General features: G+C 36.2%; 1 protein-coding gene across 27 annotated transcripts in view; it reads right to left on the bottom strand.

Moving 5' to 3' along the window:
- Positions 1-16,801, bottom strand: part of Trip12 (thyroid hormone receptor interactor 12) — a 130,951-nt gene that overhangs the window by 52,455 nt on the left and 61,695 nt on the right. For 13 of the 27 annotated variants that reach the window (XM_070015295.1, XM_070015296.1, XM_070015330.1 and 10 more), the window contains 3 exons: positions 12,986-13,069; positions 11,599-11,694; positions 672-820 (listed from right to left, as the gene is read on the bottom strand). In XM_070015295.1, the coding sequence (XP_069871396.1) occupies positions 672-820; positions 11,599-11,694; positions 12,986-13,069 (329 nt within the window). Of the gene's footprint in view, positions 1-671; positions 821-2,724; positions 2,761-11,598; positions 11,695-12,985; positions 13,070-16,801 lie in introns of all 27 variants that reach the window. The other 14 variants (XM_070015271.1, XM_070015288.1, XM_070015290.1 and 11 more) reach the window with 3 other exon arrangements.

Genomic DNA, 16,801 nt, shown 5'->3' with positions numbered 1-16,801 from the left:
GTATCAAAATTCAAGTGATATACATAAAAATATATAAAATTTATTAACTCCAGCGGGGGATGTAGCTGATGTGCTAAGAGTTCTTGCCTAGAAACGAGCCATTGGGTTCTAGCCCCTGCATTATCAAAATCATCTCTAAAGGCATCTTGATAGAACTAAATACCAAATTACACAATAGAAAATGTTTAGAAATATCTAGCACTACAAGAAAATATTACTAGCAGTTACAATCAATAGCAGTTACAGTATCTATAAGGATAAAATAAAGACACCAAGCCAAACACTCATTTTAATTCTCTTAGTTCTTACTAATTTTTTTACATCATGCTTTGATATAAATGAAATGACAATACTAGGTATATATTCACCTTTTAATTCTAACGTGTTTGAAAATTCATAAAAATATTCATACATCTAATATAATTCAACAGCCTTCAAAGAACAACAATAATGTCCACCACTAGTGGCTCATGCCTGTAATTCTAGCTAGCCAGGAGGCAAACAAAGTCCATGAAACCCTTATCTCCAATTAAGCACCAGACTTAAGAATATTAGCTGTGCTCAAGATTATTAGCCATGAGCAAAAATGCTCAGGAACAGAACTCAAGCCCTGAGTTCTAGCCCTTGGACAACATAAAAAAAGAAAAATGACAGGAAAATTATATACTTACCAAAGCTGGAACAACACTCTTGACCGGAAAACCTCCTAGCGTCTCCTCATTTCCCATGACTAATAGCTGACACATTTCAATGACTGCTTGAAGCTGCTGACTTTCATCACTGGCTTGTAGTCCTTGCAGAAGCTGCTGGGCCTTTGAACCTTCAGAATAAAAAAAAATCAGTATTTTTTAAAAATATTGCTTGGTATAAGATAGAACTCAAAGAGTAGGTCTATGCTAGTCAAGGCATGCTAGTGACATATTCAAAGCAAAAGCAGAGTAGTTGAATCAGCTCTGTCTTAACCTCATCTCAGTATATATCTAAACCATTTCAGTTGAGAACCTGATTGATTTTTCACAGCAAAACCAAAAATTACCCATAAGACTAATATGGAAATACCTACTTTTAATGAATGTACATAAGGAATAAAAGAACTTTCTATAAGAACAAACCTATTAAACAATTTCAAAGGAAATGTTATTTTTCACTAAATATATACATCAAAATAAATGGGATCCAAGTACTAGAAAAGGAGAAAGAAGTAGGGACAAATGAACAATCAATGCACCTAACAAAACAGGTGAAAATAATGAAGTGTTCTGTAAAAACAGTAAACAGCTTTTAAATCTCTTTTCATTTCCTGTAGACAGGTGACTGTTTTCTAAAGACTCAGTTCCATTATACAACAAGAAAACACTGATCACTTCTACAGAGACGTTGTCATTAAGCTGAAGAAAGCACAAAAAAAACCCCAAAAGTGTAGGGCTACTGATATAAACTCAGAGCACTTGCCTAGAATGTATAAGACCCTGAATTCAATCCTCAGCACTCTCAACAAATAAATGAAGTCTACAGATGTTTTCATTTTTCACTGTCAACAATATTCATCAAATCTGTATAAGATGTCACTTTCAAGCTCTTTCTCTTTTCAAATTATTTTTTGTATATCCAGTTGGTCTAATTCAATAGTATTAAGTATTAAAATGCATAATAGTTGATATGTTTGGAAGCAATTTCAGCCAATGTATTATTGATATGAAAAGCAAAGTTTTTCACTGTAATTAAGCTTCATTGATCTTTTTAAGGGGCTACTCTTACATAGGAAACATGATAAAACTTGGAAATCTTGTATTCAATTAGAGAAGATCATAATTAATGAATTCCATAATTATTGCTGCCTTTTCTATTGGAACATTAAACAAACATCTTTGGCAGTATAAGTTTTGAACTCAGGGCCTTTTGCTTTCTAGGTAGACTCCCTACCACTTGAGCCACACAGTGAGCTATTTATCCTTTAGAGTAATTAAAAGACCCTTCCAAAACAGTACAAATCACATTCAACTCAAATACCAGATTTAGGGGCTGGGAAGGTGGCTCAGTGGTAGAGCGCTTGCCTTGCATGCCTGAGGCCCTGGGTTCGATTCCTCAGCACCACATAAGCAAAAAGAAAAAAGCCAGAAATGGCGCTGTGGCTCAAGAGGTAGAGCGCTAGCCTTGAGCTGAAGAGCTGAGGGACAGTGCCCAGGCCCAGAGTTCAGGCCCCAGGACCGGACCAAAAACAAAAACAAAAACAAATCAAATACCAGATTTAAATTATAAACTTAAGTTATATCAATTTTAGACCAATGACATCATTCTTATATTTAAACAATGCAGAAATATTAAGAGGGAGAGTAACTAGTAAGAGCTAAAAATAAACAAAATTTGTCTTTAAATTTATCTTAAAAGGATTAAAATGTCCATACCACATCTTAAAAGAACAATCACCTAAAAAGAAAAAATATATGCCAGCAAAGGACTACTAATAAACATTAAGCTTGGCAATTCCAAGTATATGAATCTCTCTAACAAGATAAAGATCATAACCAATACTCTGGAACATCCTAAAAAGAATTTCTGCCAATTGAAAATAAGAAAAAGCCAAAATCATAGTAATATACAGTATCCCCTGATATGTGAAGAAATCCATGTCTTTGATCAGTACATGTTACATTTAGAACCTTTTTTTATACTTGTAAAAATTAATGGCAGGGTAGGGGTGTAGATCAGTGGTACAGCACTTGCCTAGCATGTGCGAGACCCTGGATTCAATCCCCAGCACTGGAAAGGAAAAAAAAAATTCATGAGGAACCCCAAATCATTTTTTATTACATGGGTTAAATCTACTGATATTTTTAAATGTTTGAAATTAAAATAGAAAATATCAACTCAATTTATTCATTACATATTAATACACATAAATTTATTCTTGGGAAAAAGAGACCCTATTTTCAAAGAAAAAATAAATTAATATGTTGATAAAGCAATTTAATGATAGGTGTAATAAAAGCCATTTTGGAAAGGCTGTCTATGTAGCTTAAATTACTTGTCTAACATGTAAAGGGCCCTGGGATCAATCAGAAAGAAAGAAAGAAAGAAAGAAAGAAAGAAAGAAAGAAAGAAAGAAAGAAAGAAAGAAAGAAAGAAAGAAAGAAAGAAAGAAAGAAAGAAAGAAAGAAAGAAAGAAAGAAAGAAAGAAAGAAAGAAAGAAAGAAAGAAAGAAAGAAAGAAAGAAAAGAAAGAAAGGCAGGCAGGCAGGCAGGCAGGCAGGCAGGCAGGCAGGCAGGCAGGAAGGCAAGGCAGGCAGGCAGGCAAGGAAGGCAAGGAAGGCAAGGAAGGCAAGGAAGAAAGAAGGGAGGGAAGGAGGGACAGCTGAATACACACTTCTATTTTCCATATATGGTGGTATGTTACTTGAGAAAAGTGTATAAAAATGCACTCCCCATTTTGACAAAAAGTAAAAAGGCATGCCTTATTTAGCTAAACTGGAATTATTTTACTAGAAGAAAAGCTAAATCAATATATTCAATATAGAACTGAATTCAATGACCATTAGTTAAAAATTTGGAGCCCTTGCTTTGATTCTTGTATCAGCAGTTTCACCAGCAACCCCTCAGTAACTACTTTTTTTTCAGTTGTGAAACTTGAACTCAGGACCTGGGTGCAGTCCTTGAGCTCTTTTGCTCAAGGTTACTAGCACTCTACCATTTTAAGTCACAGCTCCACTTCCAGTTTTCTGGAAGTTCACTGGAAATAAAAGTCTCACAGACTTTCCTGCCTTATCATGCTTTGAACCACGATCCTCAGATCTCAACCTCCTGAGTAGCTAGGATTACAGGCTTGAGCCACCAGTACCTGGCTTGCTATTGTTATTTTTATCTTAGAGTTTCTATATAAAGATCTCAAGAGCCACAGACCAAACTTTAAGAAACACCACTGCCAATTAGAACTGACAGGCAACCATTTTCTATTAAAAACAAATTAGTAATTATTCGAAATTTTGTAAGTTATCTGGCCTTTTAACTGCAGCTAATCAACTATGATACTGGAAGCAAAAGCAGCCATAGACAATATGAGCAAACTATAATCTAATGCAATTTTATGGACACTAAAATCTGACCTTTATTTAGTTTTTGTTACAAAATACCACTCTTAACATCTTTTCATCCACTTAAAAAATTTAACAGTCATTCTTAGTTTACAGACTACTTTCATTTAAGTGAAATTATGTATGTACCTATGGAGACAGCCAGATTTGGCCACTAAGTTTTGACTTCTGTCACAGAAACTAATAGAACTTAAGTGGTCACCAGATATTTGCTCTGTTCTGAAACTGGGCAATTTTTTTTTTCCTTTTTTGCAGTACTATGGTTTGATCTCAGGGGTTTGAGCCAGATGTCCAGGCCCTTTATTATTTTATTTTTCTAATGGAGCTTTAGTTTCTTGTCCTGGTTGGTGATCCTCCTATTTACATTTTCCATGTAGTTGGGGTGATGATTGGTTGTGATAGGGTCTTGTAAACTTTTAACAGACAAGCTTCAAACCATGATCCTTTTGATCTCAGCCTTCAGAATTGTTACAATTACAGGTGTGAGCCACCATGCCTGGTTTGCATAAAACTCTATAATAAACAGAATAAAGTATCCTGTAGTCACAGGTTAAAGGCAAGGGCTGCTTCAAATATGCACAGAGGTAGTACCCATACACTAGATGTCTGTCACACGTTTTAATCTGCTTCATTACTCAAGGATAAGGATAGAGATTTGCCAACTTGTTATCAACCTAAATTTTGAGAGAACCAGACAGAAAGTCAAGGTTGAGCCAGGGATGAAATGAATCAACAAAATTCCAACTCTGGTCAGGTATGCTCCAAGTCATGGCTAAAGATAAACTAATCTATTACTGAATCTTTATGTTTACATAGAGAAAAAGAAGAAAACACCACTGGCATGCGAAACCTCTTCAGTACTTTTATATAAAAGGTTTGCCCATGTAATGAAACAAAAAACAAACAAAAGAAAAACAGCTTGATTTTGATAATAAAAAAAATCACAGAAACAGACCAACTCTTACAGAATTAGAATATAAATTGCACAACTGATTAGCACATTAAATGTATAAACATTTGCACAATTAAAAATAATTTTAAAAGTATAAGCAAAGAATTAAGGACCAAAGGATTATCAGTAGAATGCAAACTACAAAGAAATATCTAGAATTGAAGAATAAAACAACTGAAAACTTGTCAGTAGGAAGTGTTTAAAGTGAGCAACAAGATAAAGTTCTCAGAATCACAAACACAGGCTAGATGGAGTGAACAATCAAAGATATAATAATGTAAGGGGAGACACTGATCAAGATTTATTGTACCAATAAACTGACACACTGAATTGAATGAAATCCCTATATACAATTATTTAAAAGACTGTCACCAGCAGATTTCCAGGAGTATATGAAAATACTGTTTATAAAATAGTATTCTAATTACCATCAGGAGCAAGAAATGAGCTTAAACTGAAGATAATGTCTCCATTTTTTAAGTTTGAGTTAGTCCAGGCAAAGTTTAAGGGAGTTATAGAAAAATAAACATAAGGAGACATTCCAAGAGGTAGATGACAGAAAAAGAAAAAAAATCAGGAAACACTTAAGCAATTCATGTTTTTTGATTGGTCATGGAACTTGAACTCAGGGCCTGGTGCTATCCCTGAGGCTCTTTGTGCTCAAGGTTAGAACTCTTACCACTTCTGAGCCACAACTCCACTTCTGGTTTTTCTAGTCGTTAATTAGAGATAACTTGCTGCCTGACCTGATTTAAGCAGTTTCAACAAGGGATCCAGGATTTTCCTTCCTAAGTACATGCAGAGACTATGTCAAAAAATTAATGTAAGTAAGATGTTAAACACTCATAATCCTATGCCTTTACTCACACATAAGATTTAACATCACACAGCTAGGGATTCCCACTGGTATTATTCATAGGTCAAGCACACCATCAAACCTTCCTGTAAGGGTTCCCACAATTAAGAATAATGGAACAGACAAATAAATGAGCAAACATAAAACAGTATGTTATTAATTATATAAATCTAATAGAACTACAAAAAGGTGGAATTTAATAAAACAACATAAAAGGTGGTAAAAGTTAAACAATTTTTAAAGATTACTTTGCAGTTTAAGATATGAAAAATAATTAAAGTAGGCAATAATAAACCAAGGATACAGAGTAAAGAACAGCCTGGTGTTGGTGGCTCACGCATGTAATCCTAGCTACTCAGGAGGCTGAGATTTGAGGATAGCGGTTCAAAGCCAGCCCGAGCGAAAAGTCCATGAGACTCTTATCTCCAATTAACCACCAGAAAACTGGAAGTGGCAATGCAGCTCAAGTGGTAGAGTGCTAGCCTTGAGCTGAAAAGCTGATGGACAGTGCCCAGGCCCAAAGTTCAAGCTCCATGACCAACCAAAAAAAAAAAAAAAAAAAAGAGAGACTAAAGAACATACATATAAAGGATGTTTAAAAGATGATATACAAGAGGCTGATAGAAAATTAGAATACTTGACTACAAATATAGAAGAGTGAGCAAATACAGTTTTTATATATAATATACACTTTGTAAACACTGAACTAAAAAAAACTTTACAGTAGGAAAGAAATGGAGAAAGATGAAGGAAAAATGTACAGGTGACACTGTTCAAGATACATTACACTCATAACCTGACTTCTGGAATTAAAACCCCTTTGTTCAGCCATTTAAGTGTGTGTGTGCATGTGTGTGTGTATACACATCTTATTTTTTTTATACAACCACTTACATACTCACGTACACACACACACACTTTTTTTTAGAGTGTTTCTAGAAATAATGGGTAGAACTAGAATGAGAGAAAAAAATAAATAACCCAAATGTATAGCCACAGAATGCAGTGATATGACACTTTTACAGAAGGAATCTTCACCGGCCCTCTTATACTCATAACCTGACACATGAAATTGTAACCTCTTTGTATAACTACTTAATAATAGAATTTAAGGAAAAAAATAACAGGACAGGCCATCTATTTTAAAAGGCTATTAAAAAAATAGTAACACTTTTAATTAAGTTGGAATTTTTTAGAAAGCTGGAATCAAAATACAAGACAAAGCAAATGAGTTACTACGTTACTACCACTGGAAATAAAGCTTCTAGCATTGGAGAAAGGAGATAGTATCAGTGAAATATGTGAACTGGCATTATCAATATAAATTTTTTAGAAGATAACTTTTTTTTACTCATTAAAAGGATTTAATAGTGAATAATGTAGCAGAAATGACAATGACTAGACTTTGGTATCATATCAGATAGTAACTGTGACAAGATGTACATTTACAGTAGAAGAGAATTTAAGACTGCTGAGTTTAGTTATATCACACCAAAAAGCAAGGAGGCTATCAAAAACTATCAAAAGTCAAGTCAGCAAGGTTCAGAAGCTAATCTCAAAACGAGAGTCCAGCATCCAATAATGGAACAATGTATACATCAATGAAAATCATTAAAATATCTAAAGCCCCTATGAGAGCCCACTACTTGCAATGATTCATCCCCACCAAAAGATAAAACCTAAAATCAAGTCCTTTTGTGAAAACTGACAAATAATGGGGGGGGGGGGGGGGAGAGGATAAAATATCCTTTGTCAACTCTTCTCCAAAGTAATATGACTTCTCATATATGAAATTATTTGTCCTAAGTGCTACCATTTTGTAACCCTTGTTATCTTGACACTGAGTTTCAAGTTTGTTTACTGAAACTTCAATCACCACCTCCCCTACCAGTTTGTGAACTCAGGACTTTAGAGTTGTTTGGCCTTTGCTCTACTACTTGTAAGTCACACCCTCCAGCCAGGGTTTTTGTTGGTTATTTTAGACATGGACTTTTTGCCCAAAATGTCTTCAAACCTCAAACCTTGATCCCTGGCTTAATAGCTACGATTATAGTAAGTGAGCAACTAGAACCCAGCTTGCTACTCTTAAAACAAAAACAAAAAAACAAAAACCCAGTATTTTTGAATTGCCTTTCTTCACTAGGGGGGGAAAAAAACAACAAAATCAAATCAAAATTTTTAAAAGCCCACTACAATTACTAGTCTGTGGTGTGTGTGTGTGTGTGTGTGTGTGTGTGTGTGTGTGTGTGTGTGTGTGTGTGTGTGTGTGTGTGTGTGTGTGTGTGTGTGTGTGTGTGTGTGTGTGTGTGTGTGTGTGTGTGTGTGTGTGTGTGTGTGTGTGTGTGTGTGTACAGCGTAAGAATCTTGAGCATCAGGATGAAAGGTTTACAAGTGAAAGCATTTATCTGGGATTTATTTCAAAGCAATAAAGGAAGGTGTGATACAGATAAAAATGTCTAAATATTAGACATGAAATGGATATTGTTGAACCTGGGATATTGCAGGTGTAAGGAGTTTTATACTCTTCTCTAGTCCAAGATTTAAATATGGATTTAGAGTGTTTTAATGTTAATAGGCCCTATAATGGTTTTACCTTCCAGTCTTTTTCCTAGAAATACATAAAGAGGTAAAATTAGTAAATTCAGATTTGTCTTGGAAATGAACTCAAGAAATACACTCATGTAAAAATCATATGTGGTCCAGACTGAAGAAAAACAAAATTTTAGAAGATTTAAAAAGCATGGGAATATATGAGCTCTGAACTTAATACCAGGAAACATTCTCTTCATTTTTATACTTATAAATTCAAATATATGCAGATGAAATGGTATCTTAAAAACAAACGAGTTGGAAGTGGTGGTGCACACCTGGAATCCCTGTACTCAGAGGTTAAAGTAGGAGGGGTCACTGGGTGCCAGTGGCTCGCGCCTGTAATCCTAGCACTCAGGAGGCTCTGATCTGAGGATTGCAGTTTGAAGCCAGCCTGGGCAAGAAACTCCATGAGACTCTCACCTCAGTTAACCACATAAATAGCCAGAAGTGGCACTGGCACAAGTAGTAAGCACAAGCCTTGAGCAAAAAGGAGCCCTGGGACAGTGCCTAGGACAGGTTGCGGGGGAGAGGGGTGTACACATACACACACACAACCAGGAGACACACACACACCAGGAGAGTCACCAGAAGTTGCACACACACACACCCCAGGAGAGTCACCAGAAGTTACACACACACACACACTCCAGGAGAGTCACCAGAAGTTACACACACACACACACTCCAGGAGAGTCACCAGAAGTTACACACACACACACACACACATCCACCCAGGAGAGTCACCAGAAGTTACATACACACACACACCCAGGAGAGTCACCAGAAGTTACATACACACACACACACACACACCCCAGGAGAGTCACCAGAAGTTACACACACACACACACACACACCCAGGAGAGTCACCAGAAGTTACACACACACACACACACCCAGGAGAGTCACCAGAAGTTACACACACACACCCAGGAGTCACCAGAAGTTACACACACACACACACACACACACACACACACACACACACACACACACACACACACACACACACACACACACACACACACACACACACACACACACGAGAGTCACCAGAAGTTGCAAGCCAGTCTATGGGAGACTACCTCTATAAAGAGACCTTAAAACACTTGGAGTAAGGAGAATGGATAAGAATATAAATGAGATGCCAACCCCTATGGATTAATGACAGTCAGCAGGTTGTAGGGGTTATTATACTGTTAGTAATGCAACTTTATCCTATCTTTTTCATAATCAATCTCATTCTCCCTTTTTTTTTGGGGGGGGGGAGTCAGTTGTGGGGCTTGAACTCTGGGCGTGGGCACTGTCCCTTAGCTCTTTAGCTCAAAACAAGTGTTCTTCCACTTGAGCCACAGTGCCACTTCCAGCTTTTTCTGTGTATGTGGTGCTGAGGAATCGAACCCAGGGCCTCATGCATGTGAGGCCAAGTACTCTACGGCTGCCACCTTCCCAGCCCTCATTCTCCCTTTCTAAGCTGGGATAGCTCCTGATTTCCTATACTTATGGCTGAATTGCCAAAGCCTCCTATTCTGATAAATCCCTGCATCTCTTCAGTTTCATCTTCTACCATTTTCCTTTCACTTTCTCATGAAGTTTCTCAAACACAAATTTATTCCCATCTCTGGCGTGCCACTTGTTCTTTCATGCGGACCTATGCATGGCTGGTTTCTTAACCTCACTTTCAACTCTATAAAACTCCTAAGATCTCAAGATAAGGTTTCTCTAACCAGTCTACCCATCTCCTTCCTTCAACCTACAACCGTTATTCTACTTTGTTTCCTTTTCCTTGTACTGACAACTAAATCTAAATTTTTAGTATAGAATAACTGTTCGTTGCTATCATCTTATATGAAAAGTCTACAACTCTTACTTATTCTATTTGTAATTGAGTATAATCCCAATATCTAGTGAATGGCACTAAATATCCAATTCAAGAGTTTGTAAGAAGCCAGGAACACACCTGTAATCGCAACACACAGGTAGGAGTGGTAGGAGGATACAAAGTTTAAGACAAGCCTTCAGGCTACATGATAAGACATTTTCTCAAGAAAAATAAATTGAAAAGTGATCTGACTTGAGGGGGAAGAAGTAGGGAGGATGAAGGAAAAAATGACCATCATTCACTTAATAAAAATAAAGAGAAAGAATAGGGGCAACTGGAAGCATAGCTCAAGTAGTAAAAGCATGAGACACTAGGTTCAATCTCCTGTACCACCAAAAAAAGAGGGAAAAAAAAAAAAAAGCTGATTTTTGCATGTTATCTAAGATCTATCAGGGCAGCACAAACAAAACAAAATACCAGCTATTTCTTTTATTTCCTTGCCAAGTATTAGAATTACAGGTTCAGGCCTGCACTGTTGGTTACTCAGGAGAGCTGAGATCTGAGGATTGCAGTTTAAAGCCAGCCTACGCAGAAAAGCCTGTGAGACTCTATCTCCAAAATTAACCATAAAAAAAAAAAGGCCAGAAGTAGAGCTATGGTTCCAGCAGCAGAGCTAGCCTTGAGCAAAAAAGCCTAAGGGACTGTACCCCAGCTCCTGAGTTCAAAGCCCAGTACCAGCACAAAAAAATTATACAGAATAAATTTAAGTTTTTAGGAAGCTAATGTAAATGATTACCTGTTAGAAATCAACTGTAAAGGACTTTTAGTTACAATTGTGATTGTTATATCAATCATATAAAATCCCTGTGTTAAAACACACTAATTTGATAATTAATTCAGTGACTAGAAATTGTCCTCAGGCTCATATAAGACTGACTGCTTTATAGAGTAAACTTTGTTATACCATAAAAACTCAAGTTCTGAATCTATGAGCCCATGCAACCAGATAATTGCCAGTAAATAACTTACTGTTCTTTAGTTCAAACAAAACATAACATTACTACAAATGCTAGTTTTTTAAAATCCCAGTTCATTAATCAAAAATAAAAGTACAAAAGAAAATTTACAGATGCTGAATGTAAGGTGAAACATACACAAATCCTAGTTTTAAAAAAAGACCGAAAGTTCATGAAAATGCCCTAATACTTATCCATCAATAAGTAAACATTAAGAATAGCACTTAACTAATTAAGAGGCTTCAAGGGGGAAAACTTTAAATATTCACTTACTAGCTCCGCTTCCAATTGTTCTATGGAAAAGTTGTGACATCCGAGGACCAAGAGGACCAAACAGGTGAGGAGGAAGACCCCTGGCCTCTAACAGAGCTAAAGAAAAAAAGAAGGGCAGGGGGAGTAGTTGAGTTTATTTAATGCAACTGATCATTTCTTAAAATGTCAAGGAACTGATTCATCTCACATAATTGAGTTAGCCAATGTTACTTTTCATTCTAAATTTCAAGAGAAACTATATTTAACTTCCAAGACCACTTGCATTTATTAATGTAGCATACATTCAAGTATATAGATGCCTATACTTCAAGCATCTTAAGTTTTATGAAAAACTTAAAATCCAGTGCCAGCAGGAACTGTTAACTTTTTCAAGAAAAACCCAATGTAGGTAGGTATATTGTCCACTTTTTCCTGACATTGTTTCCCAGTGACATATTGGTTAAGACTCTCCAAAAACACTACGAAAATCGTATTTTTTAGGTTCAAAAAGAAAAACTCTTGAGTTCATAAGAGTTCTAGTTAAAGACAGTTGTCATGTCTCTTAAGAACTAAAAAATTATTTGAAATTTACTTATAAGATCTCATAAGCCTTACACTGAGGATCTATTATAAATCTATAATTTGAGACAGAAATACATATCCACCTATTAAATAAAAAGTTTATACAAAATTTAAGATTGCTTTTTGTAAAGGCTCTGCCAATAATAAAAAAATCTGAAGTTTACATATATATATATATACTATACCTTTCATTTTAAAATAGGTGACCAAAAAGACAAAGAACATTGGAGGAAAAAAAAAAAACCTACCTTACTAAATGCATTCATGTTATTAGGTACCAAAGAACAACATTTTAAGCTACTCCTTTTTCAAGGTTGTTTTGTAATTTATTGTTAAAACCAGATATGTTTGTAACCATGATAAAGATTTTTGGGAGGCTGGTTCTGGAACTTGAACTCAGTGCCTTGTGCTCTTGCTTGGGCTTGCTCTAGCGAATGCTCTACCACCTGAGTCACGCCTCCAGCCCAGCTTTTTTGGTAAATTGGAGATGGAGCCTCAAGGACAATACTGCCCAGGCTGGCTTCAAACCTTGATTCCTCAGATCTCAGTTTCCTGAGTAGCTAGGATTACAGGAGTCAACCACCAATGCCCAGCTAAGAAAATTTTAATAGTATAAAATTATCTAAGGCTTTCTAATCAAATTAACAGTAAAAATGAAGATGCAGATAGCTCATATTCTGAACTCAAGCATCATATCACCACTAAGCAGCCTTTTTAGAAGTGCAGGCACTGCAAGATGTTCAAAAGAACAAAACAGAATTAATTTCAAAAGAGAACAGGAGTAGCTGGCAGCCTGTAGTAATCATTTCTTTCAGACTGTCTTTACCTTGTAATCGTCCCATCTCAGAATCATCCGATTCACTCTCCCCAGAGGTAGTCATGCCAACAGCCCCTGCAACAGAACTAGAGGCTTTTGGGGAAGGGAGGGTGAGGGTTAGGAGAGGAGCATTTAAATTCATTATGTCTGGCTTATCTTAAAAAAAGAAAAACCAACATTTTACAGACGTAAAAATAAAGGCAATTAAACTTGTCTTCATACCGCACACTCACAGCTGCTGTTCTAAACTTCATTCTGCAGTGTTTAAAACAAAAGCAACGCTGAACTACCTTAGTATTAAACAAGTATAAAAAAAATACAACCTTTGCATTTCATTCATACATGGCTTTTGACAAACTCCTCAAACCCTTTGAAAAAGTGAATTAAGTCTTGTCCTGGACTCCTGAACCAAAAGTCAATGAAAGCAATACTGCTAAAATCACTTTTATCTGTTTCCTCTAATTTCAAAAGTACACACAGATTATATATTCTTATTTTTGGAACAAAATACTGAAGATAAAAATTACAATGAACAGATGACTTGAAAGCATTGCTCTGAAAGAGAAAACTTAATGTCCAAACTAGCGTAGGATGAAGAACTAAAGATCCAGAGGGAAAAAAAGAAGGCTCAGAGGGACATTAACCACACAAAATGCTGATCTGAATGAACCCAAACCAAAACCAAAACTAGTGTAAGGTCATCAAGATATGGATCTAACCAGGAAAAAACAAACAAAAAACAAAGAAAACAAAAACAACAAAAACTACTGCAAAACTAGTAGCATGCTGTACTTTTAAGTGTATTCTTTACTCTTGGTGTATTGATTTAAACAGATAGGACTGATGTACCTATAACCACATGATTCACAATTTCTAAAACACGGTTTACTAGACAGATAGCAGAATACCAGACAGATAGTCAGAAAGACTTTTTTAGAAGGCTCATGAGTACTATGTAAATTTAAAGCTTTTCTGAGATGGCTGTGGTGGCCCACACCTATAATCCCAGCACTTGGGAAAATGAAACAGGAGGATCTTGAGTTGAAGGCCAGGCTGGGCTACGTAGAGACCCCTGTCTCAGAACATTTAAAAATAAACAAACAGAGCTTTTCTTAAGTAAAATATGCCAATGCACCAGCCACCAACTCTGAATTTTTATTCCTATTTTTCCATTGAATATTTTAAATTTCAGTGGGTTTTTTTAAGTTTACAGATTAAACAAAGATTAGCAAACTATGGCCCAAAGGCCAAATCTAGTCTTGGCTTTTTAAGTACAAACTTATTACAATGTAGTTGTGCTTATATATTTATATACTGTCTAAGGCTGCTTTCACGCTATCATCACAAATTGAATTAATTGCAACAGAGACCATATGAAGCCTAAAACATTATCTGGCCTTTTATAGGAATTGTTAAGAAAATGTTTTAAGAGCTAAAGGTTACCCAAAAATACTGATATTAAAGGGTTATCCAGGTTTAGCCACCCGCACTCACTGCTGCTACTGAAGAAAACGACAAACCAATACACTATATGATGCTACTTATAGGCAGCATTTATTAAATGTGTTCTATATGCAGCAATCACCTACATATTCCCTCACAACTAAAAAAATTTTAAGAACTCACACACACAAGAAACTAAGGCTTTGTAACTGAGTTTTCTTTCCCAAACTAGATTACTGATAAGGGACCCAAAGTTTGAATTTAAGATAGTCTGACTTTACTCAGTATACTCTTCTTCTTCTTAGGTCTGAGACTAGGACTGGAACCTGTGGTCATTTTTGCTCATTGGCTAGCACTCTATCAACTGAGCCATGCCTCCAAACCTATTGTACGTTTTTTTTCTTTTCTTTTTTGGTCAGTCACGGGACTTGAACTCAGGCCCAGGGGGAAACTATTCCTGAGCTCTTTCACTCAAGGCTAGTGCTCTACCACTTTGAGCTACAGTGCCACTTCCCCGATTGTACTCTTTATTATTATTATTATTATTATTATTATTTGTCGGTCTTGGGGCCTGAACTCTGGGCCTGGGCACTGTCCCTCAGCTCTTCAGCTTAAGGCTAGCGCTCTACCACTTGAGCCACAGTGCCACTTCTGGCTTTTTTCTGCTTATGCGGTGCTGAGGAATCAAACCCAGGGCCTCATACATACGAGGCAAGCACTGTACCACTGAGCCAACTTCCCAGCCCCCATTGTATTCTTTAAAAGTACGTATGATATCAGCATTTTAGACATACTTGTCAGAAGTCCTTTTTAATAAATTAGTGTAATTTCTTCACAGTATACAGAAACCCTGTAAACAAATACTTTTATTAGATATGGATTATGACTGAGCGTGTTAAAGTGGCTCTTCCAGGTATATGGAAAGCAAACACAAAGTTTTAGTATATGAAATGTTTGGCTTTTAAAAAGCACTCTGACCAGGTACTGATGGCTAAGAACTTTAATCCCATTCTGAGATGAGGATTGCAGTTCAAAGTCAGCCTATGATACTCATCTCCAAACAACCACCCAAAAAACTGGAAGTAGAGCTGTGGCTCAAAGTGGTAGAAGTGCTAGCCTTGAGCAAAAGAGCTCAGGACAGCACCCAGGCTCTGAGTTCAAGCCTCACCATCGACAAAAACATAAATAAAAAGCACTCTTAAAAAAAAAAAAAAGAAAGAAAAAGCACTCTGGTATTCACACATTAAAAAGCAAGCAAATAAACAAGAACAACAACAAAAAAAAATCATACCGTTGTACAGGTATTGGTGGCTCACATCTGTAATCATAGCTACTCAGGAGGCTGAGATCTGAGGATCGTGGTTCAAAGCCAGCCTGGGCAGGAAAGTCCCCAAGACTCTTATCTCCAATTAACCACCAGAAAACCAGAAGTGGTGCTGTGGCTCAAAGTGGTAGAGCACTAGCTTTGAGCAAAAAAGCTCAGGAACAGTGTCCAGAGTCCTGAGTTCAAGCCCCATAACGAACCAACCAACCAACCAACAAATAGATAAGCAAATAAATAAATAAAACTACTGGGAGAGAGCAAAGGGATGAAGTCCAAAAATAAAAGTACTCTTTACCTGTCTGTATATAACCTTCATAATAAAAAAAAATTTAAATACTAAAACTGTATTTAATACATTTTAAATGTTTAAAAATTAGATTTACTTTAAAGTATACTACAGAGCTATCATCATGAAAGGTTAGTGTAGCACTGTAATAAATTCCACAAATTATAATGCCAAAAAAAGGCATTAACCAATATGTAAAATTTATAGAACATATTCGAAAGTTTTGTTCTCTCAAGTTTTATGGAGCTACAGAATCAGTGCAACTGTTTTACAGTGGGGGTAGTTAGCCAATTCTGACAGAAACCAGTTAGTAGAGGCAAAGGGATCCTATGACTAGCACTTTAAAGGCAAGTGAGTTTTGTCTGTGGTCGTTTGATATGTTTTACAAAACTAAAGACAACCCAAATTAGTCTAGCCTTGGCCTGACTTAATTGTAAGAGAAGGGGCTGTCTGTAAACTCCTATAGAAAAGAAAATATCAATCAATAGGCGCCAACTCCCAGTCAATCTTAGTTAAGGCTATAAACTTCCTCCATCACATACACCACCTTTTGTTTACAGTCAAATATAAAAATAGGATTGTGGGCAATAAAATTCAAAGCCAGATTTTCAGCAGTATCACTTTTTCTAAAGCTAGTATGTCTCCAATTCTCTAATCTAGTGTTAACATATTACCACAGTGCTATGAACAATGTTTACAATGGATAAAAGTGTTTAAATCAGAAGATGAAAGTTTTACTATAAGAGCACCAAGTTTTTATACTTCAAGCATT

Source organism: Dipodomys merriami, unplaced genomic scaffold, assembly GCF_024711535.1.
Source record: "Dipodomys merriami isolate MVZ:Mamm:240054 unplaced genomic scaffold, mDipMer1.0.p SCAF_1, whole genome shotgun sequence".
Classification (NCBI taxonomy): Eukaryota; Metazoa; Chordata; class Mammalia; order Rodentia; family Heteromyidae; genus Dipodomys; species Dipodomys merriami.
This window is presented reverse-complemented; position numbering and strand designations above follow the sequence as displayed.